This window comes from Pristiophorus japonicus, chromosome 11 (genome assembly GCF_044704955.1).
Source record: "Pristiophorus japonicus isolate sPriJap1 chromosome 11, sPriJap1.hap1, whole genome shotgun sequence".
Taxonomy (NCBI): Eukaryota; Metazoa; Chordata; class Chondrichthyes; family Pristiophoridae; genus Pristiophorus; species Pristiophorus japonicus.
Genome location: NC_091987.1, coordinates 74,608,068 through 74,636,052, shown reverse-complemented (window position 1 = coordinate 74,636,052; position 27,985 = coordinate 74,608,068). Strand labels below are relative to the sequence as shown.

The window sequence follows — 27,985 nt, the reverse complement described above, 5'->3', positions numbered from 1 at the left end:
AGTTTGAATGTGTATGTGGGAAGTAATCACCCGATAGAGAATGGGGGAGAAATTCAGTCATGCCTCTGTTACGGCGTTAATCCAGATGAAGCGATACTTTTAGCGCCTTGAAAATGTTTGTGCCTCCCGCCCAGAAATTCTGCAAGCCTGTACCAATTGTTTTTCCAGACATTGTTCCTGGCGGGCACTAAATGAGGCACACCCCACGAATTTACCGACCGGGGGGCAAGTGTAGATGTTGCACTAGGACTGACATCAGGATCGCACTGATCGTCAGCAGCCAGGTGCTACTGGTTTGGGCCCCCAGTGAGCCTCCAATGAATTTTCGGCCGGGGTGCTAAAAGCTGCACTCCCGGTCGGTAACCTCTTACGCTCCCATTAACGTCCCTTCTGGCCGCTACCTGAGGCATTAGACAACCGAAAATCCAACCAGAGTGTCTAAATGGGGTAAGCTAATTGAAGACATGCCAGTGTATTCTGATTCCCAAATTTGAGAGAACTGTAATCACTGATGTTTTTACAAGGACATCAGTTAGACTTGCAGAAGAAAACATCACCTTTTTAATTGAAGTTTATGTAAAATAGGAGTGGATGGTGAGATTAGTGCTGAAAAATGCAGAATCCACCACAAGCTTATGGTCAACAAATTCACATGGTCGACCAGCAATTAAATGTACCAGGACAGAAATATGCAATCAACTGGTAAATTGGTAAAGCAGAATTTTTACACAGAATATACAGCACAGAAATAGGCCATTTGGCCCAATCAGTTCATGCCAGTGTTTATGCTCTGCTTGAGCCTCCTCCCATCCTTTCTCATCCAACTCTATTAGCATTATCTTATGTTCCCATCTCCCTCACAAGCTTATCTAGATTCCCTTTAAATGCAGCTATTCACCTCAACTATTCGCCTCAACAACGCCCTGTGATAGCAAGTTCCACATTCTCGCTGGGTAAAGAAGTTACTTCTGAATTCCTTATTTGATTTCTTGGTGACTATCTTATATTGATGACCTCTAGTTCTGCTCTTCCCCACAAGTGGAAACACACTGGGGCCGAAGTTGCCCCATCCCTTATGGCCTGTTACCGCCAGAAATCGGGTCCACGCTGCGGAGTGCAATGACCGCCAATTTTTCGTGGAATGGCCGCCATTTTGGAAATTCCGCTCCTGTGGTATTCCGGTCCCCCCACTACCGCTCTGTTGCTGCCAATCCGTCCTAAGTGCATCATCAGAGCACGCATCGTCAATCTGTGTTAAGTGCTGGCATGCATTACTATGTTTACAGGTCCCATGTATAGTATCTCAAAAAAGTTTCCAAAAAAAAAACAAACTCTGATTTATCAAAAAATAATTTGTCCCTGTTGTCTGAGGACTGAGTTATGAAGAAAGCCTGGAAGAAATTTGTACTTTTCCATCTTGAAAGGAAGCAGTGGAGAGTGATCATGAGAGGTATAAAAGATAGTAAACACTATAGAAAAGGTAAATTCAGAACGCTACTTCACATTAAAGTGAAAGTAGATAACAGTGCATAGGTTAAAAAGCATGTTTCAGGCTGATCTCAAAAAGTTCTTCTTCACACAAAGAGTAATCAAAATATGAAATGAACACCAGGTGAAGGTAGTGGAGCCAAACTCTAGAATTATTTAAGGAACAGCCAGATATTGTGAAGGGGGATAGTATATTCTTTGACGAATGGATGAGCTAGGATAGGCCAAATGGCATTTCTCGCCCAATTCTATTTTGTGATCTTTCCCTTTTTGTCACAAACCCCATTTTCCCCATTCTCAAATTCAACAATATATTAATTTGGTTGTGTGTTTGTGGGGATGGGAGGTATGGACAGAGGACAGTGTGATTCTTCATGGAAGTCATCAATGCCACTCCTTTCTGTTTTACCCATTGAATGGCATGTCCAAACAGGGACATCAGATCTTATTCTCTTCAACAAACCACAACCAGGAGAAATCCCAACTGAACAACAGTCTAATAGTGCTCCAATTTGATAACCACTGTTATCCACCAGTTAAGTCGCCATTTCTAGTAATTGTGATTTTTATATTAGAAAATAATTAAGTGAGTCTTTAAATTCTGCATAATAAAGACCAACTCCACCACCAATCATTAAACATTTATATTACTATAGTCCAGACTGTAAGAGTTTTACTCGGATTTATTGAATACATACATTCTCCACATAGGGGAATCAAGTGATATGGATATTTGGCAGGAAACTGGAGTTGAGGTCTATGATCAGCTATGATCTTATTGAATGGCCTCTTCTGGGCCCCGATCACATTGCTCCACAATCACTCGCCTCTCCTGCTGTACCTGTTCATGCTCCAATCATCGACCTGGATCTTGGTGACATCCAATCCAGTTGCCCTCTTCATAGCCATCGCTTTCCTGCTTGAGCATGTACTGCTCCCTGGAGTGGTATGCCGTCACGCTGCTCCTTCCACTCCCCAGCCTGCTCTGATGGTGCTTGCAGGCCGGGGGGTCTCGCTGCCATGCTGGGGCCCAGAAGAGGCGAGGGCCCAGGAGCAGCTCGAACCAGCTCACACTGCAATGTGTGTGCGAACTGGGTCCATGCAGCAGAGCTGGTCTCCAGTCATCTTGGTTAATCCAAGCCTGTGTGGTGGCTGGTGTGCAACGGCCACCACACATTAAAAATTTCAACGCACAGGCATCTTCCACTCTTCAAGATTTAGGTCGGGACCTGGAATATTAGGTCCTTCATTGAAACACCTGTGAACTTTTTGGCGTGGAAGCAAGTCACCCTCGATTCGAGGGACTGCCTATGATGATGATATTGAATGGCGGAGCAGGCTCGATGGGCCATTGGGCCTACTCCTGCTCCTATTTCTTATGTTCTTATACACTTTATTTTGGAGACAATATGGCAGTTGATGGTATACTTAGTTTGGAGGCAACATATAGTTGATGGTATACTGAGTATATGTACTTTTATTTAGGGGGCTAAGCTATGAATGAGGATTAAAATGTGTGTGTCATGCTTCAACATCCTCCATATACTCAATGCACACCACGTTTAATCCTCATTCATACCTCATCATCATTATTATATGCACCTAACTATTATATATTAAAAACAGTTGAGCTAAAAATTCCAGTACACTGGAAACTTGCCGGTAACAGTGCTGGCCAAGACTAACGGCGGTTCACCAAGAGAGCACAGGCAGCACTGATACTTTGGTGCTGCCTGCTAATTATCACCAGTATGGAGATTTTGTGGTGAAACATGCTCTTTCCAGCGTGTTACACGACAAAATCAGCAGGAGGCCAAAGATTGCGTCTGTCTCCCACTTGCAGTGAAGGAGAACGGGGAAATAAAGGAGCGAACCTGTAGGCCATGTACAGAACAATTGCCGTACATGCTACAAAAATATTACCTGCCACCCATTTGTTAATTTTTAATAGTTCATGAAATTAATGCATCTACGTTCTATGTAACACTAAACTTTCCCCAACGGTTACTCTTGAAAGTGGTTACATGTGTAGTAATTGTGCCAGCTTTTAATGGGTCTTGCATACTCAACACAAAATAATTATTTTATGGAATTTTGCATAAATTAATTATAATTCCTTAAAATCTTAAGCAGTTAAGTCCAGATTTGCTAGGGGTTGACGTTCTGGTGACACTCAGGGATAGATTGAGGTGGGGCAGATGAGGCAGTCACCTGGGGCCCCAAGCCTAGAGTGGGGCCCATACAGGGTTGGAGTAAGGGTAAACAGTATTAACATAAATGACGTAGCAAGAGCGGAGCGAAGCCACAAGGGCTCAGGTGCATGTTATTCTCGACCTGATGTAAACAGATTCTAGATGCCCTTTTTCTAGAGCTGCATTCTACACACAAATCGGGGGCCATCATCCCTTTTGTCTCTCTAATCTCTCCTGTCTTCCAACCCTATCACAGACCTTCCCTTTTGTTCTATCGTCCCCTCCCCCTTTCAGTGCTCATTAAGAATCTATTCTTTCCAAACACTCTCCAGTTCTGACGAAGGTTCATCGGCCCAAAACGTTAACTTGCTTCCTCTCTACAGATGCTGCCTGACCTGCTGAGATTTCCAGCATCTTCTGTTTTTAGTCCAGATTCCAGCATCTGCAGTATTTTGCTTTTGTAGTTTTCTCTCTGCATTGATGTATCGCTGGCGACTGATTTATGAAAAACTAAAGCCTTTAAGACTGTCTGTCATCAAACAGCTTTCTGCTACTCAATGGCCAGCAAGGTATGAAGCAGTGTCAGCCGTGCTCAAAGGTTACACTCCCGTACATGAAGTGTTGGAATCCCTGGCAACTGACGTAGAACAGAAAGTTGAATGCTGAAATGAAGAAGCTCAGTTGATCCTTGACAAACTGGGCGAATTAGATTCAGCTATTCTCATTGTTATTTGGAGCACAGTCTTGAAGCGCTTTCACCTGACCAATCTCTCACTTCAAGAGACCAACCTGAATCTGAATGTCCTTCCTCGAGCCCCTTATCGATTTTGTCAAGATCCAGTGGACAGAATTTGAGGACTTTGAAGATCTAGGGATCAAACTGTGTGGCCACAAGTACAATTCAGCTCAGAGGCGCGTCCAGGTACGCAAACACCGCTATGACAATGGAGATGCTGTCACCCAAGGAGAAATTCAAAACTGGTGTTCCTTGTTATTGTTGATCAACTAATCAGTACCTTGAAACACCGCCTTGAAGCATACAAGGAAATCAACTGTAAATTTGGATTCCTGTCCAAGCTAGCCGCTCTTTCAACTCATGAGATCAAGCGAGCCGCAGCAAATCTTGTCCGCTCCTATCCCAAATATCTGGAACCTATGATTGAAAGTGAATTCATCCAGTTTCCTAGCTTGGTGCCATCCTCAACAGAGTTTCAAACAAACTAAGTCAGCAAAACTGATAATGTACCAATTCCTCATACACATGCCCTCACCCAAACCTTTTCTAACATTGAAATAATTTTTCGAATATATCTGTCGATGATGGTATCAAATTTCAGTGTGAGCGGTCCTTCTCAAAACTAAAATGCGTCAAGGATGAGGCCAGGAACCAAATGGGACAAGATCGACTAAATAGTCTTTCAATCATGAGCAGCGAGAATGAAGTACTGAGAGGACTTGACTTCTTGAAAATCAATGATGAGCTTATTCAACAAAAATCTAGGAAAAGACCAATGTAATGTCAAACTTGTTGTTGCCTCTGTGGAGAAAATGGAATGCAAATGACAAATGATGGTCTTCCAAAAAAATTGTGCTGTCTTGTTCTAAATTGTCGTCATTGTCGATTGAGTTTCAAAATGTAAGGATTTAAAAAAAATTAAAGCATTGTTGTTTACTGTTTATACAGGGTTTCATCAAGGTATCAGTTTGATTGTTTGGAAACATACCAAAATATTAAATGAGTGTCGTCATAGTATCAATGAGAACATAACCTGAGATGTAGACCTGACCTGATGCATACTTAGTATATCATTATCGGCAGTCCCTCGAAACGAGGATGACTTGCTTCTACGCCAAAAAAAAAATGAGTTCACAGATATTTCGAATGAAGAATCCGAACTATATCCTCAAGGGTGGAAGATGCCTGTGCATGGATTTTTCTAACGTGTGGTGACCGTTGCACACCAGCCACCCCACCACATGGGCTTGACAGAGCTAGGTCTTGGTTCAGTGGCAAGGATTACCCAAGACAACTGGAGACCTGCTCTGCTGCACGGACCTAGTGCGCACACATATCGCAGTGTGGGCTGGCCCGTGCTGCCCCTGGCCCCGAACTCACGCCTCCCCTGGGCCCTGATCACATCCCTCCAGTCTCTCACAGTTCCTTCGTCCCGATCTTGCCGCTCCTGCTGCATCTGCCCACGCTCCAATCGTGGACCTGGACCTTGCTGACGTTACTCTTCGCTGCCGTTGCCCTCCTGCATCAGCTCGCGCTGAACTTTGTAGTGGCTTGCCTCCATGCTGCTCCCTGGGCCACACGCCGCTCCTTTTATGGCCCCGACCTGTCGCTGATAGTTTCTCGCAAGTCGGGGCCTCCACACTGCTCCTTTTATGGCCCCGACCTGCGAGAAAGTATATACTTAAGCTCACTAATGTCATTTACTGCAGGATGTGAATGGGAGTAAGGGGCCCATGGTCGGGTTACTGCCCGGGGCCTGAGGCACCCTTAATCTGTCCTGGTGACACTATCATAAAGATAAAAGATATCTTATCAGAGATGATCTTCAAACGTTGCAATGGAGTTCTAGGCAATGTGATGCCCTTTAGGAATTCATTTTTTTTTATTAGCTGGGAATCCACCATGGGTTTTGCAGTTTTGTGCAGGTGTTCAGTTCTGAACTAAAAGCTTGCTCCACCTATTGATTTACTGATCCACAAACACAGTAGGCCTCCCAGAAAGTCGCAGTAAATGCAACCCCTCTCCCCCCGCCCAGTGAGCAAAAAAGTATAAAAGAAGTACCTTGGCAAAGGATGCGTTTGAAGTTCGCCATCCATCTGAGGTGTTTTCCACTCGTCAACCTACATCTTTGTATACAATCTGCCAGGTCCTGCCAGATTCTTCATGGCCGTTAATGCTGCTGAAGCACTTTTAGCGGTTACTCGCACGGTCATGGTTTAGAGAGGGCAGCAACAGGAGCACTGACATCCAAAATGGATGACCGGGCATCAATTTGGCATTGTACGCTGATTGACGTCACGCTCTGACTCATTACAATACTTCTGACGAGCACAGGCAACGGTAGCGCTGCCAACCTGCCGAAAATGGTGGCTGCCGTGGAACCGGCCAGCAGCGGATGAAAGCAGCAGCTGTCATTTTTTTCCCCTGAATCGGGCCGTCAATAAGCCACTGAATTTTTAGTGAGTGCATGCAATAGCCTAATGGACCTGCACCTGTAGGTGACACTGTGAATGTTGCATTGTGTGACCAATTTGAGAAAGTGGGACTCCCCCGAACATGATATAGCAGGTTGCTGTACCATCCCCCACCGCTTTAGATATCCAAAACTGCCATGTACATTGTTAATTTGCAAGAACGCTCCCTTAATGGTCTCAAATTTCTCCCGGTAATAAAAAACGAAAGCCCCTTATATCTTCAAAGATAATGTAAGTTTAAGTAGTAGTCTCCAGTAGCAGACCTGCTTTGAAATGGACACGATGCATCTTGCAACGAGCTTCCAGTAGATTGTTGCAATTGTGCAGCAGCAGATTAAAAACTTAACAGTTTGCATTGATATAGCACCATTAACATAGTAAAAGTGTCCCAAAGCGCTTCACAGAAGCGTTACCAAACAAAATTTGACACCAATCCACATTAGGAGATATTAAGACAGATGACCAAATGCTTAAGGTCTTAAGGAGCATCTTAAAGGGGGAAGAGAGGGGTAGAGAGGCAAAAAGGTTTACAGAGGTAATTTCAGAGCTTAGGGCCTAGGCATCAGCTTTCCGCCATTACTATAACATTGAAACAGCCCTTATGAAAGTCACAAATGACATCCTATGTGACTGTGACCGCGGTAAACTATCTCTCCTCATCCTTCTCGACCTATCAGCAGCCTTTGACACAGTTGAACACACCATCCATAAACACACAGCCGCCAATGGTGGAGGGATTAAAATTGGGTTCGCACAAGAGGCCAGAATTGGAAGAGCGCAGAGATCTCAAAGGCTTGTAGGACTGGTGGAGGCTGTAGAGATAGGGAGGATTGAGGCCATGGAGGGATTTGAAAACAAGGACAAACATTTTAATATTGAGGCGTTGTTGGACTGGGAGCCAATGTATGTCAGGGTTGATGGGTGAATGGGACTTGGTGTGAGTTAGAGCAATGGAGTTTTGGATGAGTCGGCCAGGAGAGCATTGGAATAGTCAAGTCTAGAGATAACAAAAGCATGGATTAGGGTTTCAGCAGCAAATGAGCTGAAGCGGGATAAAGGCGGAGGATGTTACGGAGGTAGAAACAGGCGGTCTTGATGATAAAGCAGATATGTGGTCGGAAGCTCATCTCGGTATCAAATACAACACCAAGGGTTGTGAATGATCTGGTTCAGCTTCAGATAGATAAGAATGGAATCAGGCGAGGGGAGTCCTCTCTAGCTGGGTGATGGAGGAGAGGAGTTGGAGGAGGATGAGGATGGTGTAGTCAACTGTATCAAAGGCTGTTGACAGGTTGAGAAGGATGAGGAGGGATAGTTTACCATGGTCGCGGTCACATAGGATCTCATTTGTGATTTGGAGAAGAGCCATTTCAGTACTATGGTAGGGGCAGAAGCCAGATTGGAGCAATTCAAACATGGAGTTGTGGGAAAAGTGGGCATGTTTTGGGAGACAACAACACATTCAATGACTTTAGAGAGGAAAGGGAGGTTGGTGGTGGGGCAGTAGTTTGCAAGGACAGAGGGATCCAATGGTGTTTTTTTCCAGAGGGGTGATGAAGGCATATTTTAAGGGGAGGGGGACAGGTCCTGATGAGAATGAAGCATTAACAATATGAGCTAACATGGGGGTCAGGAAGGGAAGTTGGGTGGTCAGCAGTTTGATGAGAATAGGGTTAAAGGAGCAGGAGGTGGGTCTCATGGACAAGATGAGCTCGGAGAGGACATGAGGAGCGATAGGAGAGAAATTAAAGAAAGATGCAAGTTCGGGGCTAGTGCAGGGGGAAACCTTGGGGGATGTTTGTCCAGTGGTCTAGGGGAAGGGAGGGAACATCAGAGGCAGCTGAATGGATGGTCTCAATTTTTGTGACGAAGATTGTTGAAGGTGAGGGTGGAGGAGGCTGGGAAGAGGGTTTTAAAGGACAGTTTGTAATGGAGAAGGGGCTAGCTTTGTATTTCAAGATGATCTTGGAATTGTGAGCAGTTTTGGCAGTGGAAAGCAGGACCCAGTAGTGCTTTATATGGTCTAGCCAGATCAGGTGATTAATGATTAAAGCAGTTGTCCGCCATAGACATTCAAGTCCGTGTCCCTTGGACTTAAGGGAGCGGGGACGAGGGCCATACCTGGGGAAAGACCAGAGTGAGAGAGTGTAATGGTCTTAATGGGGAAAAGGGCATCAATGGTGGAGGTTAGGGCATGACTGAGAAGCAGCTGCAGAAATGTCATGGTGAATGGAAACTCAAAGGCTAGACAGTTGCGAATTTGTAAGTGACTCGGGGAGTTTTTTTTCCAGGGACGGACACAGAAGCAAGTGGGGTTGGGAGGGGAAGGGGGATGCGAGTGAAGAGGGATACAAGGAAGGGGTCAGAGATGGCCTTATCTGTGATTGACAGAATGGGAGTAGCGAGGCCACACGAGATAGCAAAGTCGAGGTGGTGGGCGTGAGTTATCGGGGAGTTAATATGGAAGGAGATTTAAGGAGGATAACTCCAGCTCATCGCTCCATTATCTCAACCTGTAGCGCCCGACACCTTCTTCCTCTCCCGGGCTCAATTTTCCCCAGTATTTGCGGCGTTTTTTTTGGAGTAGGCTGCTTTTTCTGGCGTAACTTAAAAATCCCCAGTTTCCCCAATCAATTTGCACCAGCGTAACTCAGTTACTTTTTTTTTAGGTACTTTTTTAAAATCTCAAAATGGGGCTTTACTAGCCACCTACGCCAATTCTGGCCATTTAGGCAACTTTGACCAGCTAAGAGTTACTCCATTTCTACTTAGGCCAGCGTATGTGGCCTCTCGAGAAAACCCTTTTGGAGAGTTAAAGAAATCGGCGCAGGTAAATACATCGGAGGCTATTTGGCCTGGGCTAGGGGCAGGAAGTGGAGTGGACCCGGACCGGCATAAAATCGGGGGCCACAGAGCTGTGGGAAGGTACCGGAGAGGCTCGGGGTGAGGGGAGCGAACTGGCCGGCATGAAATCGGGGGCCACAGAGCAACTGTAAGGCACCGGAGAGGCTCGGCAGGGGGTGGGGGTACTGACAGCAGCTGACCAGGAAGGCACCTCACTCGGAGCTCTACTGCGCATGCGCGGCCAGTTCAGCGATGTCAAGGAAGTCAGTTTTTCTCCCGCCGCATGTGCAGAAGGCCCGGCTCCTTTTTCCAGCGCAGACTGCAGGCTCCACCCCCCGAGGCGACTGGCCACACTGCGTGGCTGCAGATTAGAGGGCAAACATCGGGGAAACTTCGGAGATTTTTTTCTGCTGCATTTTTTTTTACCTAATTAAGCGCCGCAACTCTGGCAATACGCCAGAAAACGGGCTTGGGGAAAATTGAGCCCCCTGTATTTAAAAAGTCTGCCCATCACAACCATCCCAACTTCTAACAGCAGACAATTTGAAATGGACTGACATGAGCTGCATTGAACTGCAAATTGATCTTTATGTACTTGAATTTTAGTTCATAGAATGGTTACAACACGGAAGGCCATTCAGCCCATCGAGCCCATGCTGTGGGAGTTAAATACTCCTAATTCAATTACCCTCACTTTCCTAACCATACATCTCCACTGTTGCATGGAAGGAATCGTGACACCCGCAAAATCATGGAAAAGCTCATCAAATCTCCCCACATCTGAAGTAATCCATACCCACAACGACGCAGAAGCAATTCTGTCTTTTTACCACAGCTAAACTACTTGGTACTCTCTCCAAATTCCCCCTCCCGACAGCGAATTTAATTCTCAGAAATCTGAATCATTCCTTCTGACACCAGGGCCCAGACATTTAGGAGCGCCCATAAATACCCAGCGCCAGAATGGTGAGGTCAGAGGCTCCCCAGATATTGGATGTTGGACATCATTGTAATAGAGCCAAAATGGCGCAACAGCCCGCCGGGAAAGACTGGAGAAAAATCAGGCCACTGCTAACGCCCCTCAGCGGAAATCAACAGCCTTGCACCTCCGTAGCTGTAACAACTGGAAATACAACTCATCGAAGCATCAGAATAGGTTAACGGGCATAGAAGATAGTCATTAGGGCTTTGCACAAAGTTTATTTTTAGTTCTTTCTTTTCAATACAAGCATTTGCCAAATGAAGTGTGATGAAGTATTATGGAGTAGTAAACTATTTTTGGATTGCTGTTGGTCTTAATATTCTTAATGATGCAAGAGCATTACCCATGAAGTTGTACAGATTGACAACATTCAGATGGCAGGTGTAAGGACTGGGTGAGATGGTTGGCGGGACTGTGCATTGGTGAGGGAAGGTTGGTACCATGGCAAGGAGGGGGATTCTTCAACAGAACCTCTCTTCAATAATTTACTGCCTTAGAGCTCTGGTTGGTGCAGCATTGTTTGGCCTTCCTCTGGACCTTCCACTTCCTCGTACTCTTCTTCATGTTCCTGCTCTAGTTCTTCCTCCTCTGTTGGCTCCAAGGCAATCTTTGTATCGCTAAGCAATGCATCATACAACACACAAATATGAATCGTGAGACTCACTCGGGCTGTATTGAAGAACATCTCCAAAACTATATAGACAGTAGAATTTTTGTTTTAAGATCCCAATGGTCTGCTCTATCAGAACTCTTGATCTTGTGTGGCTCTCATTATAGTGAAACTCTGCATTTGTGCCTAGGTTCCTAACAGGAAACATAAGCTAGATGTTGAGAGGATCCCCTTATCCCCAAGCTGCCAGCCTTTGACCTCGGTCTGGGTGGAAGAGGAGAGGCTTTGAGGACTGGCACAGAATGAAAGCATCATGGCTACTGCTAGAAAACCAGGCACAGACTTGCACTCTTTTCTGTCTGTGGTCACAAACGAGTTGAACATTAAAGGAATGGAAGCCCTTCTGTTGTAGAATACTGCTGGTTGATGATAAGGGAGCACGTCGAGATGCATGGGTTCAATCTGTGACTCCCTGCACCTGTGGAAATCCAGCTATTTTGGGTAGCTGAAAATTGGCACAAAAGTACACCAGCAACCTATAAAGACTAACCAGTAACTCTTAATGGAGATGAGGATCCTTTAAATATCGCAGCTGCGGCCTGTTTTCCGACTGTTGGTACCATGTTCTTCTGGGTAAGGTTAGGAACTGACCAATCAGGCACTTCCATACACCAATTTCACAAAAGGGTCTTGATTGAGACACAGGACCCTTACTTACATATTTTAATTAGGCAAATGTTTGTTTCAGGCGCTGCCAGGATGCTCAACAAGCACCCGAATTCACATGGCATCGGATGTACTTCTGGCAGCATTCAATACAAGGCGTTGTGCTACAAAATTGGTTATTTTTGCCCCAGTTTTATATCTAAAAAATGGCTGAAACTGGGGCTTATTTCTCCATCACTAACATCAGTTCAATCTGCAGGTGCTGAATGGCCCACTGAGTATGTTTCAGATTTCCAGTATTTGCAGTTTTTTGCTTCTTGTTTTTTTTCCCATAGTCTAATTTATTGAAAACAGCAGCAACTTTTCCTGCCCTGATATTAATGCCACTACATTCTTTTAATCCATTTTTATTCTCTCATGTTAGGCAATCTTGTGGACGATGGCAAGTTTCAATTCTTTTTATTTATTATCTATATTTTCTTCAGGCAAACACTATTGGGCTTGCTGAGTCTCCTACTGAAGTGTTACATCTTTCTGATAACTGATATTCACAAAGTAATGCATTGCAATTGAAAGAGGGACGATGAAAATCACAAGCTCAATTTTTTTTAAAGTTTACATTTGACCTGCCTTAGACTTCATCAGATAGAATCTTTGGACTTAGTAAATTTAAGTGATGTGACTTTCCTTCCACAATAATATTCTTTGCATGGTCATGGATGATACTTACAATTCTATTGCTTTATTCCACATGATGACATATCCCGACAGGACAAAGGACTCAATATTTACAACATACGTGTTTCCTCGCTCTGTGCCCACGTACAACCATTTACTCTGGAAAGGGAGATGGCAGCAGGTAATCCTGGTTTAAAAAAAAAATTAGTTATAACATTCAATATTTTTCAAAAAATATTTAAAAATTACACATATGCAACAAGAAAAGATTGTTTTCAATTTTTGTTTCAATCATGAAAAGAACATGAAACTCAACTGCAGTATTTATTTACAAAAAAATTGGTCCTCTGTGATGATGCACAGGAGGAGTAAAGAATAAGTGGAGGATTAAGGTTAGATGGTTAGGGATCATTGAATTGCAGGGGAAGGGGATGGAAGGCAGATGGGAGGGTGCAGTAAAGGCAGGATGAGCAGGGGGAGCGAAGGATGAGTGGAAGAGAGGGAAGGAGAGGATGAGGTGGAGTAAGGAAGGGGAGATGAGGGAGAGAAAGGAAGGCAGAGGACATCGAAGGAGAGAGATAGAGAGGAAGTAGGGAGAGGGCAGGAAAAAAGAATGGAAGAGAGAAAGAGAAGGGGAAGAGAGAAAGAGAAGGGGAAGAGAGAAAGAGAAGGGGAAGAGAGAAAGAGAAAAAGAGAAGGGGAAGAGGGAGAGAGAAGGGGAAGAGGGAGAGAGAAGGGGAAGAGGGAGAGAGAAGGGGAAGAGGGAGAGAGAAGGGGAAGAGGGAGAGAGAAGGGGAAGAGGGAGAGAGAAGGGGAAGAGGGAGAGAGAAGGGGAAGAGGGAGAGAAAAGAGGGGAGGGAAAGAAAAGGGGGGAAGGGAAGGGGGAGAGGGAAAGAGAAAGGGGGAGGGAAAGAGAAGGGGAGAGGGAAAGAGAAGGGGAGAGGGAAAGAGAAGGGGAGAGGGAAAGAGAAAGGGAGAGGGAAGAGAAATGGGGAAGGGAAAGAGAAGGGGGGGGTGGAAGAGAAGAGGGGAAGGGAAAGAGAAGGGGAGAGGGAAAGAGAAATGGGGAAGGGAAAGAGAAATGAGGTTGGAAGAGAAGAAGGGAAGGGAAAGAGAAGGGGGGTTGGAAGAGAAGAAGGGAAGGGAAAGAGAAGGGGGGTTGGAAGAGAAGGGGGGAAGGGAAAGAGAAGGGGAGAGGGAAAAAGAGGAGAGGGAAAGAAAGAGGAGGGAAAGAGGAAGGGGAAAAAAAAGAGGGAAAGAGGAGAGAAGATGGAGATAGAGGGAAGAGGATAGAAGTGGAGGGGAGAATAGAGGCAGAGGAGAAGTGAGGAAGAGTGTGGAGGGAGAAATGAGGATGATGATGCAGGAAGTGAAAAGGAGGATAGGGAGGTTTGGTTACAATCAACTTAAGTAGCGCTGAGGAAGGGGTAGGCTTGGGTGAGGAGGCTGGGTTCCAGTCACCAAAACTGTTATGCTCATAATAAAGAATGAAACAGAGAACTGTGTACAATGAGCAAGTGTGACCTTAGCTTCTTTAATAAGACTCCAGAGTGCAGGTACCTCGTGGGTGGCCTGCTTATATGCCATGCTCCCAAGGGATGCTGTGATCCCTTGGGACTCCAACAGGTAGGCCCTCTGGTGGTAGTGTAATACAGGTTACAAGGGGTTAAATATATAACATCACTCCCCCGTGAAGTTAACAGTACACTTATTTACAAGGTGAGACGACCTGGGGCTTTTCGCTCCCTTGTCGATCGTCTCGGTACAAATGCGGATGTGCGTGAGTTGGTTGGTTCTTCACTGGGCTGTTGGGCAGCTGGCCTTGCCGGGCTGCTGGGGATGATGAGTTCGGTTTCGTGGTCAAACATGATGACAGTTGCCACTTGTGTGTGTGTTGGAGGGTCAAAGTTGGTGGTGTCTTCTTCGGGTTGTTCTTAGCTGTTAGTGAACTGCAATCTGATTTGGTCCAAGTGTTTTCTGTGCGTTTGCCCATTGGCCAATTTGACCTGAAACACCCTATTCCCCTCTTTGGCTGTGACCGTGCCAGCGAGCCATTTGGGATCATGTCCATAATTGAGTACAAACACAGGATCATTGATCTCAATATCGCGTGACAAATTTGCGCAGTCATGGTACACACTTTGTTGATGTAGTCTGCCCTCCACGTGATCATGGTGATCAGGGTGGACGAGAGCCTTGTTTTTAGCGCCCTTTCCATGAGCAGCTTGGCTGGGGGAACCCCGGTGAGTGAGTGGGGTCTGGTACGGTAGCTGAGCATCACTCGGGACAGCCGGGTCTGCAGGGAGCCTTGATGGTCAGAACTGCCCATTCTGCCTGGCCGTTGGATGCAGGCTTGAACGAGGCAGATGTGACGTGTTTGATCGCATTGCGGGTCATGAATTCTTTGAATTCAGCACTGGTGAAGCACGGCCCAGTGTCGCTGACTAGGACATCAGGCAAGCTGTGCGTGGCAAACATGGCTCGTAGGCTTTCAATAGTGGCCGTGGACATGCTTACAGACATTATCGCACAGTCAATCCATTTTGAGTAAGCGTCCACGACAACCATAAACATTTTGCCTAGAAATGGGCTCGCATAGTCCACGTGGATCCTTGACCACGGTTTGGAGGGCCACGACCACAAACTTAGCGATGCCTCTCTGGATACGTTGCTCAGCTGAGAGCAAGTGTTGCACTGGCGCGTGCATGACTCTAAATCTGAGTCGATGCCGGGCCACCACACATGGGATCTGGCTATGGCTTTCATCATTACAATGCCCGAGTGAGTGCGGTGCAGTTCATAAATGAACGTAACTCTGCCTTTCTTGGGCAAGACCACGCGATTGCCCCACAACACAGTCCGCCTGCAGGGACATTTCGTCTTTGTGCCTGTGGAATGCCTTAATCGCCTCCTGCATCTCCGCTGGGACACTGGACCAGCTCCCATGGAGGACGCAGTTTTTTTTACCAAGGACAGTAAAGGATCCTGGCTGGTCCAGGTCCTGATCTGGCAGGCCATAACGGGGGACTTTTCGTTCTCGAATGCCTCCATGACCATGAGCAAGTCTGCTGGCTGTGCCATTTCCACCCCGGTGGTGGGCAATGGTAGCCTACTGAGAGCACCTGTGCAGTTCTCTGTGCCCGGTCTGTGACGGATTACATAGTGTATGCCGACAGTTGGATGCGGGCAGAGGCATTGGTGTTAATTCCTTTGCTCTCAGAGAACAACGATATCAGCGGCTTGTGTCAGTTTCAAGCTCAAACTTGAGGCCAAATAAGTACTGGTGCATTTTTTTTACCCCGTAAACGCACGCCAGAGCCTCTTTTTCAATTATGCTGTTGGCCCTTTCGGTCTTCGACGCATACGCGACCGGTTGCAAGATCGTTAGCCTGTTGCAATGCACATTTGACCCCGTATGACGACGCATCGCATGCTAACACTAATCTTTTAAAAGGGTGCAGTTTGTTTGAATACAACAGATTTCTGGCTTTCTTAAAGGCAGCCTCTTGTGAATTCCCCCATACCCGGTCATCTCCCTTGAGCAGTAGAGCATGTAGGGGTTCTAGCAGGGTACTTAACCCAGGTAGGAAATTACCGAAATAGTTAGGGAGTCCCAGGAACGACCGCAGCTCCATCACGTTCTGTGCTCTCAGCGTGTTCTTGATGGCATCCGTCTTGGCGTCGGTGGGTCTGATGTCGTCTGCTGCGATTCTTCTTCCCAAGAACTCGACCTCCTGCACCAGGAAAACACACTTCAAGTGTTTAAAACTGAGCCCCACACAATCCAACCGACTAAGAACCTCTTCCAGATTCTTCAAGTGCTCAATGGTGTCCCGACCTGTAACCAAGTATGTCGTCCTGAAAAACCATGGTGCGAGGAACCGACTTTAGCAGGCTCTCCATGTTTTGTTGAAAGATTGCCGCAGCCGACCGAATCCCGAACAGACACCAGTTATAGATGGACAGACCTTTGTGCGTGTTGATGCAGGTGAGGCCTTTCGAAGACTCCTCCAGCTCCTAGGTCATGTAGGCCGAGGTCAGATCCAGCTTGGTGAACGTCTTCCCTCCAGCCAGGGTCGCAAGTAGGTCGTCTGCCTTGGGTAGCGGGTACTGGTCCTGTAGCGAAAAACGGTTAATCGTTACTTTATAGTCCCCGCAAATTCTAACCGTGCCGTCCTCTAAGTACCGGGACAACCAGACTAGCCCACTTGTTGAATTCCACCGGCGCGATGATGCCTTCTCGCTGCAGCCTGTCCAGCTCAATTTCGACTTTCTCACACATAATGTACGGTACCACCCGTGCCTTGTGGTGGATGGGTCGCGTACCGGGAACCAAATGGATCTGCACTTTCGCCCTCGAGAAGCTTCCAATGCCTGGCTCGAACAACGATGGGAACTTGCTCAGAACCTGGGCATGAGGCGTCGTCGACGGACGAAAGTGCTCGGATATCGTCCCAGTTCCAGCGGATTTTTCCCAGCCAGCTTCTGCCAAACAATGTGGGGCCATCCCCTGGCACAATCCACAGCGGGAGTTCGTGTACTGCTCCGTCATAGGAGACTTTGACTTCTGCACTGCCAATTACAGGGATTAGTTCCTTAGTGTAAGTCCTTAGTTTGGTGTGAATGGGGCTGAGCTTGGGCATATGAACCTTTTTGTCCCACAGCCTATCGAAGGCCTTTTTGCTCATTATGGACTGACTCGCACCCGTGTCCAGTTCCATAGATACTGGAATTCTGTTCAGTTCAACTTTCAACATTATTGGTGGACATTTCGTAGTGAATTTGTGTACCCCGTACACTTCTGCCTCCTCGGTATGAGTCTCCAATTCAGCCTAATCCCCAGTGGATCGAATTTCCTCTGCAACGTGGTGGTTTGCAGCTCGCCCGCACATTCGCTGGAGGTGTCCCATTGTTCTGCAACCGTTGCACACATAGTGCTTGAAGCGGCATTGATGGGGCCGATGATCACCTCCACAGCGCCAACAAGGTGTTAACTGCCTCGCACTAACAATTGATGGCGGACTCTGGGTCATCTGAGGTCATGCAGCAGCAGCCGGCGTGTACGTTCTGCCATGTATATTTCCGCTCGACCCCGACGTTACTTTATGCACAGTAATGGCCGAAACTTCTTTACTCTGCGAAATCTGTTTGGTGTTGTCGCTGGTGGACATAAATGCCTGGGCTATCGTTATGGCTTTACTTAGATTCGGAGTTACTACAGTCAATAGTTTGCGAAGGATTGTCTCATGGCCAATGCCCAGTACAAAAAAGTCTCTAAGCATTTTTTCTAGGAATCCCCCAAACTCACAAATGTCCTGCGAGGCGCTTTAGTTTGGCGACATAGCTCGCCACTTCCTGGCCCTCCGATCGTTGACACGTGTAGAACCGATATCTCGCCATCAAAACACTTTCCTTAGGATTAAGTTGCTCCCGGACTAGCGTACACAATTCTTCGTAGGATTTCTCTGTTGGTTTTGCCGGAGCTAGGAGATTCTTCATGAGGCCATAGGTTGTTGCCCCACAGACAGTTAGGAGGATCTGCCTTCGTTTGGCAGCGTTCTCATCCACTTCCAGCTCGTTGGACACAAAGTATTGGTCGAGTCTCTCCATGAAGGCCTCCCAATCGTCCCCTTCTGAGAACTTCTCCATGATACCAACTGTTCTTTGAGTTTTCGCACGGTTGTTCATTACCTCATTGACAATTGTTATGCTCCTAATAAAGGATGAAACTGAGTACTGTGCACAATGAGCAAATGTGGCCTGAGCTCCTTTAATGCGACTCCAGAGTGCAGGTACCACGTGGGTGGCCTGCTTATATACCGTGCTCCCAAGGGATGCTGGGATCCCTTGGGATTCCAACAGGTAGGCCCTCTAGTGGTAGTGTAATACAGGTTACAAGGTGTTAAATACATAACAAAAACGATGGTCACAAGTCATTAGATGGGGGCGGGGGGTGGCATTGTTTGGATGGCTAAAGTGGGGGAGGGTAGGAAGATATGCTCTGTTGAGGTATGTTAATTCCAGTCCCCAAAACATCAGTGTGGAAGTGGCTGAGAAGGGGTTATATAGCTCCACAAGTGTTGTAATTGGGGGAGGAGAGACAATTCATCCTTTGTGTCTCACTGGGGTTGATCAGTAGGGTTCAGTCAGAATGCACAGTAGGTTTGTTCAGTCTGTTGAGATGGTTGCAGCGCAATTTATTATTTTAAGCGCTGGGTGCGTTACATACCTCCAAGCTATGTATGGTATTTGGAAAGATATAGGTTGCTTAATGTGAAAGCTTTCAGAAGATCCAAATAGCCAATCTGTTGGAAGATGATGATTTTGGAGCACTGTCTTTTTTCAGACAAGGTTCAGCTGCACCCGTTCACAAGAGCCATTTCAAGGTGAGATTTTTTTTGACGTTCACTGCACTTCCTCTATTTAAAACTGATTTCATTTTTCAAACCCTTTCCTGCTATCATGGTTCCAAAGATAGGTTACTTATTGAAGACGATGCTTGACTGTTAGAATTTAATGCTGAAGTTAATAACAAAACTGGTAATATTAACAGAAATGAACAAATTGTTTTAGTTAGAATTAAAAACCTGAAGATAGATAGAGCAACCGGGCAGGGTGATATCCACCTTACAGCCCTCAGGGAGATGGGACACAAGCTGTGCAAGCCCCTTGCGCATTTTTAATAACTAACTGAACTCTGGGACAGTTCCCGTAGACTGGAAGAAAGCTGATGTACTCCCCATCTTTAAAAAAGATGGACCTAGGTAACTTTATGCCCATTAGTTTGACATCAGTAATAGGAAAGAAGCTTGAGGGAATCATTAGGGATGCAATATATAATTACTTATATCGAGAGGATCATATTAGGGACACCCAACATGGCCTCAAAAAAAGATCATGTCTTATAAATTTGATTGTATTTTTTGAAGAAGTTACCCAACTGATGGATGAGGAAAGCTGAGTAGACATTGTGAACTTAGACTTCCAAAAAGCTTTTGAAAAGGTACTGCATAAGAGGCTTCTTTACAAGATCAAAGCGTCTGGTATTAGTGGTAATATTTTGAGCTGAATTCAGAACTGGCTGGAAGGTCATAGGCAGAAAATAGTTATAGATGGATTTGGATCTGTTTGGAGACCCGTCACCAATGGTATCTTGCAGGAATTGGTGTTGGAACCGTTGCTATTTACTATTGTTGGGGACACGATCTGCAAGTTTCCAGATGATACTAAGATTTGTGTGAGTGTCAGGACTGTGGACGATGCTCGACTGCTTCAGGCAGCTTTTGATGCGTTAGGGGATTAGTTTTGTGACTGGCAAATAATGTTTAACTTGTAAAAGTGCAGTATTATGCACATGGGCAGGGTGAATGGTGAACATACATACACTCTTCAAGGAAAAGCATTAAAGAAGGTGGAAAGAGAGATCTGGGCATTCTGCTACATAGATCTCAGGTTCATGAGCAATGCCATGATATGATAGCTGGAGTGAAGAGAGTGCTGGGGTGCATTTATAGGTCAATTGACTATAAGACAAAGCATACTATTTTGTCCTTGTATAAAACCTTGGTCAGGCCTCAGTTAAAATACTGTGGTCAGTTTTCATCTCCCCACATGGTGGGTGATATTGAGGCTTTGGAAAGGGTTCAGAGGACGAACACTAGATTAATTACATTAGATCAATTCGCAGTTTGAATCATCTTCGTTATTCAGATAGGCTAACAGAGCTGCAGCCTTACACTTTAGATCGAGGTTTATATGATAAGAGTTGACAGTTTGTTCCAATTAAATATGTTACGTAGGACCAAGGGCCACAATGTTATGCTGTTCAAGGTCAAATCTAGGTTAGATGTTAGGAGATGGTTCTTTTCCCAGAGAATAGTAGACCTCTGGCTCGTGCTTGAATTCCTCCAAGCAAGAGCTGGACTTGTTACTGGCTGGGGCAGAGATCACCTAGTTCAAAAATTAGGTACTGTATAGAATTATCAGAGCCAGAATAATCCTCTGGACTAGTTTCAATCATTATGGGTGGGGGGGGTACGGTCGGAGAGGAATTTACCAGATTTGTTTCCCCCCATATTGGTTTTGGTTTTTATCTGATTTTCTGCCTCTCCCAGGAGGTCACATGGTTTCAGGTGGGGTGGAAAATTGTGTGTGACCGGCTTGATGGACCAGAGGGCTTTTTTCTGTCCGTCATTGTTCGTATGTTTGTAGCTAGGTAAACTGGAAAAAGAATATTGACAAACGGAGAGATAGAACAGCATAGAATCATAGAATAGAATCATAAAATCTTGCAGCACAGAAGGAGGCCATTCAGCTTGCTGTGCTTGTGCCAGCTCTTTGAAAGATCTGTCCAATTTAGTCCCTCATCCCAGCTTTTACCCCATAACCCTGCAAATTAGTCCTCTTCAACTACATGTCTAATAGCCTTTTGAACGTTCCTATGGAATATGATTTCACTGCCCTTTCAGGTAGTGCATTCCAGATCTTAACAACACTGCATGAAAACAATTCTCAGTTCCCCTCTAGTTCTTTTGACAATTACTTTAAATCTATAACCTCTGGTTACTGATCCACTTGCCAGAGGAAACAGTTTCTCCCCACTTGCTCCATCAAAACTCCTTATACCCCCAAAGTGCATCACTTCACTCTTATCCACATTAAACTGCATCTTCCATGTGTCTGCCCATTTCACTAGTCTATGTCCTCCTGAAGTCTGCTACTATTCTGCGCACTATTTACTCCGATGCCAAGTTTTTAAAAATCATTCGCAAACAGTTTCTCCCCACTTGCTCTATCAAAACTCCTTACTATTTTGAATACCTCTATTAGGTCTCCCCTTAAACCTCTCTACTCCAAGGAGAACAATCCAAGCTTCTCCCATTTCTCCACATAACTGAAATCCCTCATCCCTGGCATCATCCTGGTAAACGCCCTCTGCATCCTCTCCAAGGGCTTGACATCCTTCCTAAAGTGTGGTGTCCACAATTGTACACAAAGCAACAGCTGAGGCCTAACCAGTAATTTATTAAGGTTTAGCATGGCTTCCTTGTTTTTGTATTCAATGCCCTATTCACAAAGCCAAGTATCCCTCATGCTTTCTTAACTGTCTGATCAACTTGCCCTGCCATCTTCAAAGATTTGTGAATATGCACCCCCAGATCCCTTGGCTGTTGCATCCTGCTCAAAATAGCACAATTTAAATTATACCCCCAAAGTGCATCACTTCACCCTTATCCACATTAAACTGCATCTGCCATGTGTCTGCCCATTTCACTAGTCTATATCCTCCTGAAGTCTGCTACTATCCTGCGCACTATTTATTCCATTGCCAAGTTTTTTTTATCATCTGCAAACTTTGAAATTGTAATCCCTATACCCGTCTAGGTCATTTATATATAACAGCAGCAGCAACGGTCCTAATATCCTTGGGGGTCCCTATTGCATACTTCTCTCCAGTCAGAAACCGTCCATTCATCACTACTCTCTGCCTACTATTCCTTAGCCAATTACATACCCAAGTTAGCACCATCCCTTTAATGCCAGGTGCTTCTATTTTCTGAATAAGTCTGTTATTTGGTACTTTATTAAATGCCTTTTGTGAACAGCAGTGGGAAATATTTAAAAAGATGATCAAATAAGAGTTCAAGAGAAACACATTCAACTAAAAATGAGGGCAAACTAGCCAATAATGAGACACCATGGATGAGGGTAAAACTGAAACGAAAGAAAAAGGCATACACCAAAGTACATAGGTGATAAAAGGAGAGGATGACAAAAGGCAATAGGAAGGGGTTAAGAAATAGGTCAAAAAAACAATTAAGAAAGCAAATTGGAATTACAAAATGAAATTGTCAAATAACATAAAAAGAAATAGTGAAGTATTCTGTAGACACAAACAAAAAGGGAAAAATTAAGATAGGGATAGGGCCACAAGATAAACTCACAGGTAATGACCATGAACTGGCAGAAATATTAAATAGTTACTTTGCCTCAGTTTTTACCAGGGAGGCTAACAAGGTGGACATGATAGTAGAGGAAGAGATCAAAAAGGTTATCAAGACACTGAAGATAGCTAGAAGGGAGATAATTGATAAACTATTCACAACCCAAAGGGATCTAGGGGTATAGATTCACAAATCATTAAAAGTAACATTGCAGGTTGACAAATACATTAAAACTGTAAACAAAGCACTGGGGTTCACTTCAAGAGGAATAGATGTTAAACATATATAGAACCTTGGTTAGACTACATTCAAGAATACTGTGCACAATTCTGGTCTCCATATTACAAAAATTATATAGAAGCACTGCAGAAAATGCAACTGAGGGTACAATTGTCAGGAATGATTGACTTGATAGAGGTTTTTAAAATTATGAAGGGGTTCAATAGGGTAGAAGTAGAGATATTGTTTACACTTGTGGAGTCCAAATTTAGGGGCCATAAATATACAAGTCACTAATAAATTCAATAAGGGATTCAGGAGAAACTTCTTGACAGAGAGTACCACATGGAGTGGTTGAGATGATTAGCATAAATGCATTTAAGGGGAAGCTAAATAAGTACATGAGGGAGAATAAATAGAAGGACATGTTGATAGGGTGAGATGAAGTAAGATGGGAGGAGGCTAGTGTGGAGGTTAAACACTGGCATAGACCTATTGGACCGAATGACCTGTTTCTGTGCTGTAACATTCTATGTAGGAGAACTTGTGCTTCTCCTGGCCCCACAAATATAATTTTACATTTACTGTCTTTGGACTTCTTCATCTGTAATACCAGGTAAAACTGGTGTGCACGGTGCCACTGACTCCCAAAATGGCAATTAGGGCCCTTAATACCTAATAGGATATTTGTGACACCAGGAATCCGAGAGTGTGAGTAATTATTAAATGTATTCTGTATCCTTTTTTTAAACCTAATGTAGCTGTATTTTGTATTGCCTTAGAATATAATGGTATTACTGAAAGTGAGTTGTAAACTGCAAGAATCTGTATAACTGGTAACCCTAATGAAATTGAAGCTTTTTAGAAACAATCTTGAAAGAGAAATGAATTAACTCTGCATGCAATTAAAAAGGAACCTTAAGAAAGTTTTACAAGGAAGAGAAATGGATTACTTAGGAATGTCTAAATTGAACTAAATTGCACTGTGATAATTATAACCTATATGTCTGCTCTAGAGAAAAAGCAGATAATACTGCCGAGGTTGATAGAACTTTCGATTAAACAAATGAGACATAGAGCTATCCATTTCAATTGAAAAACACCCAATCTCTGGATCTTCGTGTCCTAGCCTGAGGGGAGAGACCACCAAAGACTACACTTCTGATTAAACCAGGTAAGTTTCTCTGTTAATTAGCTAATGAGCATGTATCTATCAAATAGTTTGAAATCCAATCAGAATCACATATATAAAGGAAAAGGAAAATTCCACTATGTTTCTGGCTCCTCTGATCTCGGATCCCTTTTTCAAAATATTTATGGACAGTTGATCTATACTGGGCTAATATTAGTAAATTAATGTTCTACTATCATAATAGATTTAGAGGTAATACACAAAAATAGTTTCAAGATTTAGCGATTGCCAATTGTTCCGGATTCCCTGTACACTGTAGGGCAGGGCTTTCATAAATTGTACTGCAGCAAATCCATCTCCAATCACCCAAATGTAATTCACTTGGAAGATCACACAATCTTGACTGCTTGACAAAAACATTTTTATGGCAAAAAGTAATTCCTCTAAGTGATATATTTGGCTGAACAAAAAATATAATGCAACAAATATATCAAAACAGTCGGGTAGCATATTAAGATAGCACAACAGACTCTTGCTACATTATTGTTTGGGAGCCAGCCAAATTGAAAATATTGCAAATTTCTCTCACTTAAACCTATGGGGGGGGGGGGGTCGATTTAAACTCCCCCCATCTAGCGGAAACCGGGGACGGGGGTCAGTTAATATGAAGCAGAGGACTTACTCTATTCCTACCCCAATCTGGCCAACTGCAATTTAAAATTTCCCAGAAAACGTGCACCTGCACGAGTTCATAGCCTAAAGATTTTGATTCCCCATGCTTTCGGCCTTGGAGCAAAGAAACTGGAGCTCAAAAGTAGCGACTTCTGTCTTTATTTTTGTTCCTATTTTAAAGGATGCTGATGGAAAAGCATTTGGAAGCAAACCAATACCTCAGAATAGTTAAGAGATTCTTATTATAGCCCCTTTTCAGTATTTTTTCAGTCAAAGTTTATTTAATGTACGATGACTTGATTTACCAATATGGTTAGAGATACTAAAACTCAAAACTTCAAATGGTTGATCTGGCAGGGTAACTATGGAGCCATTTGGATAGATTGCAAGAAATTTAGTGCTGTACTATTGGAACCAAACAAAATTAGAAGGTATGTCATAGCCATATTATAAGTGATTACACTTAAATAGGAATTGGTATAACAACCTGCATTTATATAAGGGGTGATTTTCCATTGCAGCCCTGCTGTACATGCCAAGTGCACATATTTGTCACTTTAAGCTGAAAACTTTGCTTGACGCTGACTTTGACAGGCTAAAACATCACAAAGCACTTTCTATGAGAAAATAGTTGGAGAGTTGAACATGAGAAATAGGAGCAGGAGTATGCCACCTGGCCCCTTGAGCATGCTCTGCCATTTAATAAGATCATGGCTGATCTGATCATGGACTCAGCTCCACTTCCCTGCCTGCTCCCCATAACCCTTTATTCCCTTATCGTTCAAAAATCTGTCTATCTCTGCCTTAAATATATTCAGTGACCCAGCTTCCACAGCTCTCTGGGGTAGAGAATACCATAGATATACAACCCTCAAAGAAGAAATTCCTCCTCATCTCAGTTTTAAATGGGCGGCCCCTTATTCTGAGACTATGTCCCCTAGTTTTAGTTTCCCCTATGAGTGGAAATATCCTCTCTGCATCCACCTTGTCGAGCCCCCTCATTATCTTGTTTCGATAAGATCATCTCTCATTCTTCTGCACTCCAATGAGTATAAGCCCAACCTACTCAACCTATCTTCATAAGTCAACCCCCTCATCTCTGCAATCAACCTAATGAACCTTGTCTGAACAGCCTCCAATGCAAGTATATCCTTCCTTAAATACGGAGACCAAAACTGTACACAGTACTCCAGGTGTGACCTCACCAATACCCTGTACAGTTGTAGCAGGACTTCTCTGCTTTTATATTCTATCCACCTTGCAATAAAGGCCAACATTCCATTTGCCTTCCTGATTACTTGCTGTACCTGCATAATAACTTTTTGTGTTTCATGCACAAGGACCCCCAGGTCCCTCTGTACTGCAGCATTTTGCAATTTTTCTCCATTTAAATTATAATTTGCTTTTCGATTTTGTCTGTCAAAGTGGATAAACTCACATTTTCTCACAATATACTCAATCTGCTAAATATTTGCCAACTCACTTAGCATGTCTATATCCCTCTGCAGATTTTTTGTGTCCTCCTCACAATTTGCTTTCCCAGCCATCTTTGTATCATCAGCAAACTTGGCTACATTACACTCGGTCCCTTCATCCAAGTCATTAATATAGATTGTAAATAGTTGAGGACCCAGCACTGATCCCTGTGGCACACCACTAGTTACTGTTTGCCAACCGGAAAATGACCATTTATCCCGACTCTCTGTTTTCTGTTAGTTAGCACGATTAGTGAGTTGGTCACACCGCAGGTAAAGGTTACTCAGGCAGATAGAGAATGAGTGACCATCAGGCAGAGCAGCGGAAGGAAGGTAGTGCAGGGGTCCCCTGCGGTCATCCCCCTCCAAAACACATACATCGTTTTGGGTACTGTTGGGGGAGATGGCCCAGCAGGGGAAGGCAGCAGTAGCCAAGTCCATGGCACTGTGGCTGGCTCTGCTGCACAGGAGGGCAGGAAAAAGAGTGGGAGAGCTTTAGTGGTAGGGGATTCTATTGTAAGGGAAATAAATAGGCATCTCTGCGGCCGCAATCGAGATTCCAAGATGGTATGTTGCCCCACTGGTGCAAGGGTCAAGGATGTTTCGGAGCGGCTACAGAGCATTCTGGAAAGGGAGGGTGAACATCCAGTTGTCGTGGTGCATATAGGTACCAACGATATAGGTAAAAAACGGGATGAGATCCTACAAGCTGAATTTAGGGAGCTAGGAGTTAAATTAAAAAGTACGACCTCAAAGGTAGTAATCTCAGGATTGCTACCAGTACCACGTACTAGTCAGAGTAGAAATAGCAGGATAGTTAAGATGAATACGTGGCTTGAGGATTGGTGCAAGAGGGAGGGATTCAAATTCCTGGAACATTGGAACCGGTTCTGGGGGAGGTAGGACCAGTACAAACCAGACGGTCTACACCTGGGCAGGACCAGAAACAATGTCCTGGGGGAGTGTTTGCTAGTGCTGTTGGGGAGGGTTTAAACTAATATGGCAGGGGGATGGGAATCTATGCAATGAGACAGATGGAAGTAAAATGGGGGCAGAAGCAAAAGGTAAAAAGGAGATAAGGAAACGTGGAGGGCAGAGAAATCAAAGGCAAAAATCGAAAAGGGCCACATTACATCATAATTCTAAAAGGACAAAGAGTGGTAAAAAAACAAGCCTGAAAGCTGTGTGTCTCAATGCGAGGAGCATTCTTAATAAGCTGGATGAATTTAACTGCGCAGATAGCTGTAAACGGATATGATGTAATTAGGATTACGGAGACATGGCTCCAGGGTGACCAAGGCTGGGAACTCAATATCCAGGGGTATTCAATATTCAGGAAGGACACACAGAAAGGAAAAGGAGGTGGGGTTGCTGGGTAAAGAGGAGATTAACGCAATAGTAAGGAAGGATGATGTGGAATCTGTATGGGTAGAGCTGCGGAACACCAAAGGGCAGAAAACACAAGTGGGAGTTCTGTACAGACCACCGAACAGTAGTAGTGAGGTTGGGGATGGTATCAAACAGGAAATTAGGGATGCGTGCAATAAAGATACAGCAGTTTTCATGGGTGACTTTAATCTACATGAAGATTGGGCTAACCAAACTGGTAGCAATACGGTGGAGGAGCATTTTCTGGAGTATATAAGGGATGGTTTTCTAGATCAATATGTCGAGGAACCAACTAGAGAGCAGGCCATCCTAGAATGGGTCTTGTGTAATGAGAGAGAATTAATTGGCAATCTTGTTGTGCGAGGCCCCTTGGGGAAGAGTGACCATACTATGGTAGAATTCTTCATTAAGATGGAGAGTGACACAGTTAACTCAGAGACTAGGGTCCTGAACTTAAAGAAAGGTAACTTCGATGGTTTGAGAC

General features: G+C 44.5%; 1 protein-coding gene across 7 annotated transcripts in view; it reads right to left on the bottom strand.

The window, feature by feature from the left end:
- Nucleotides 1-27,985, bottom strand: part of LOC139276085 (syntaxin-binding protein 5-like) — a 671,748-nt gene that overhangs the window by 339,548 nt on the left and 304,215 nt on the right. For all 7 annotated transcript variants that reach the window (XM_070893547.1, XM_070893550.1, XM_070893548.1 and 4 more), the window contains exon 5: nt 12,723-12,857. In XM_070893547.1, the coding sequence (XP_070749648.1) occupies nt 12,723-12,857 (135 nt within the window). The remainder of the gene's footprint in view (nt 1-12,722; nt 12,858-27,985) is intronic.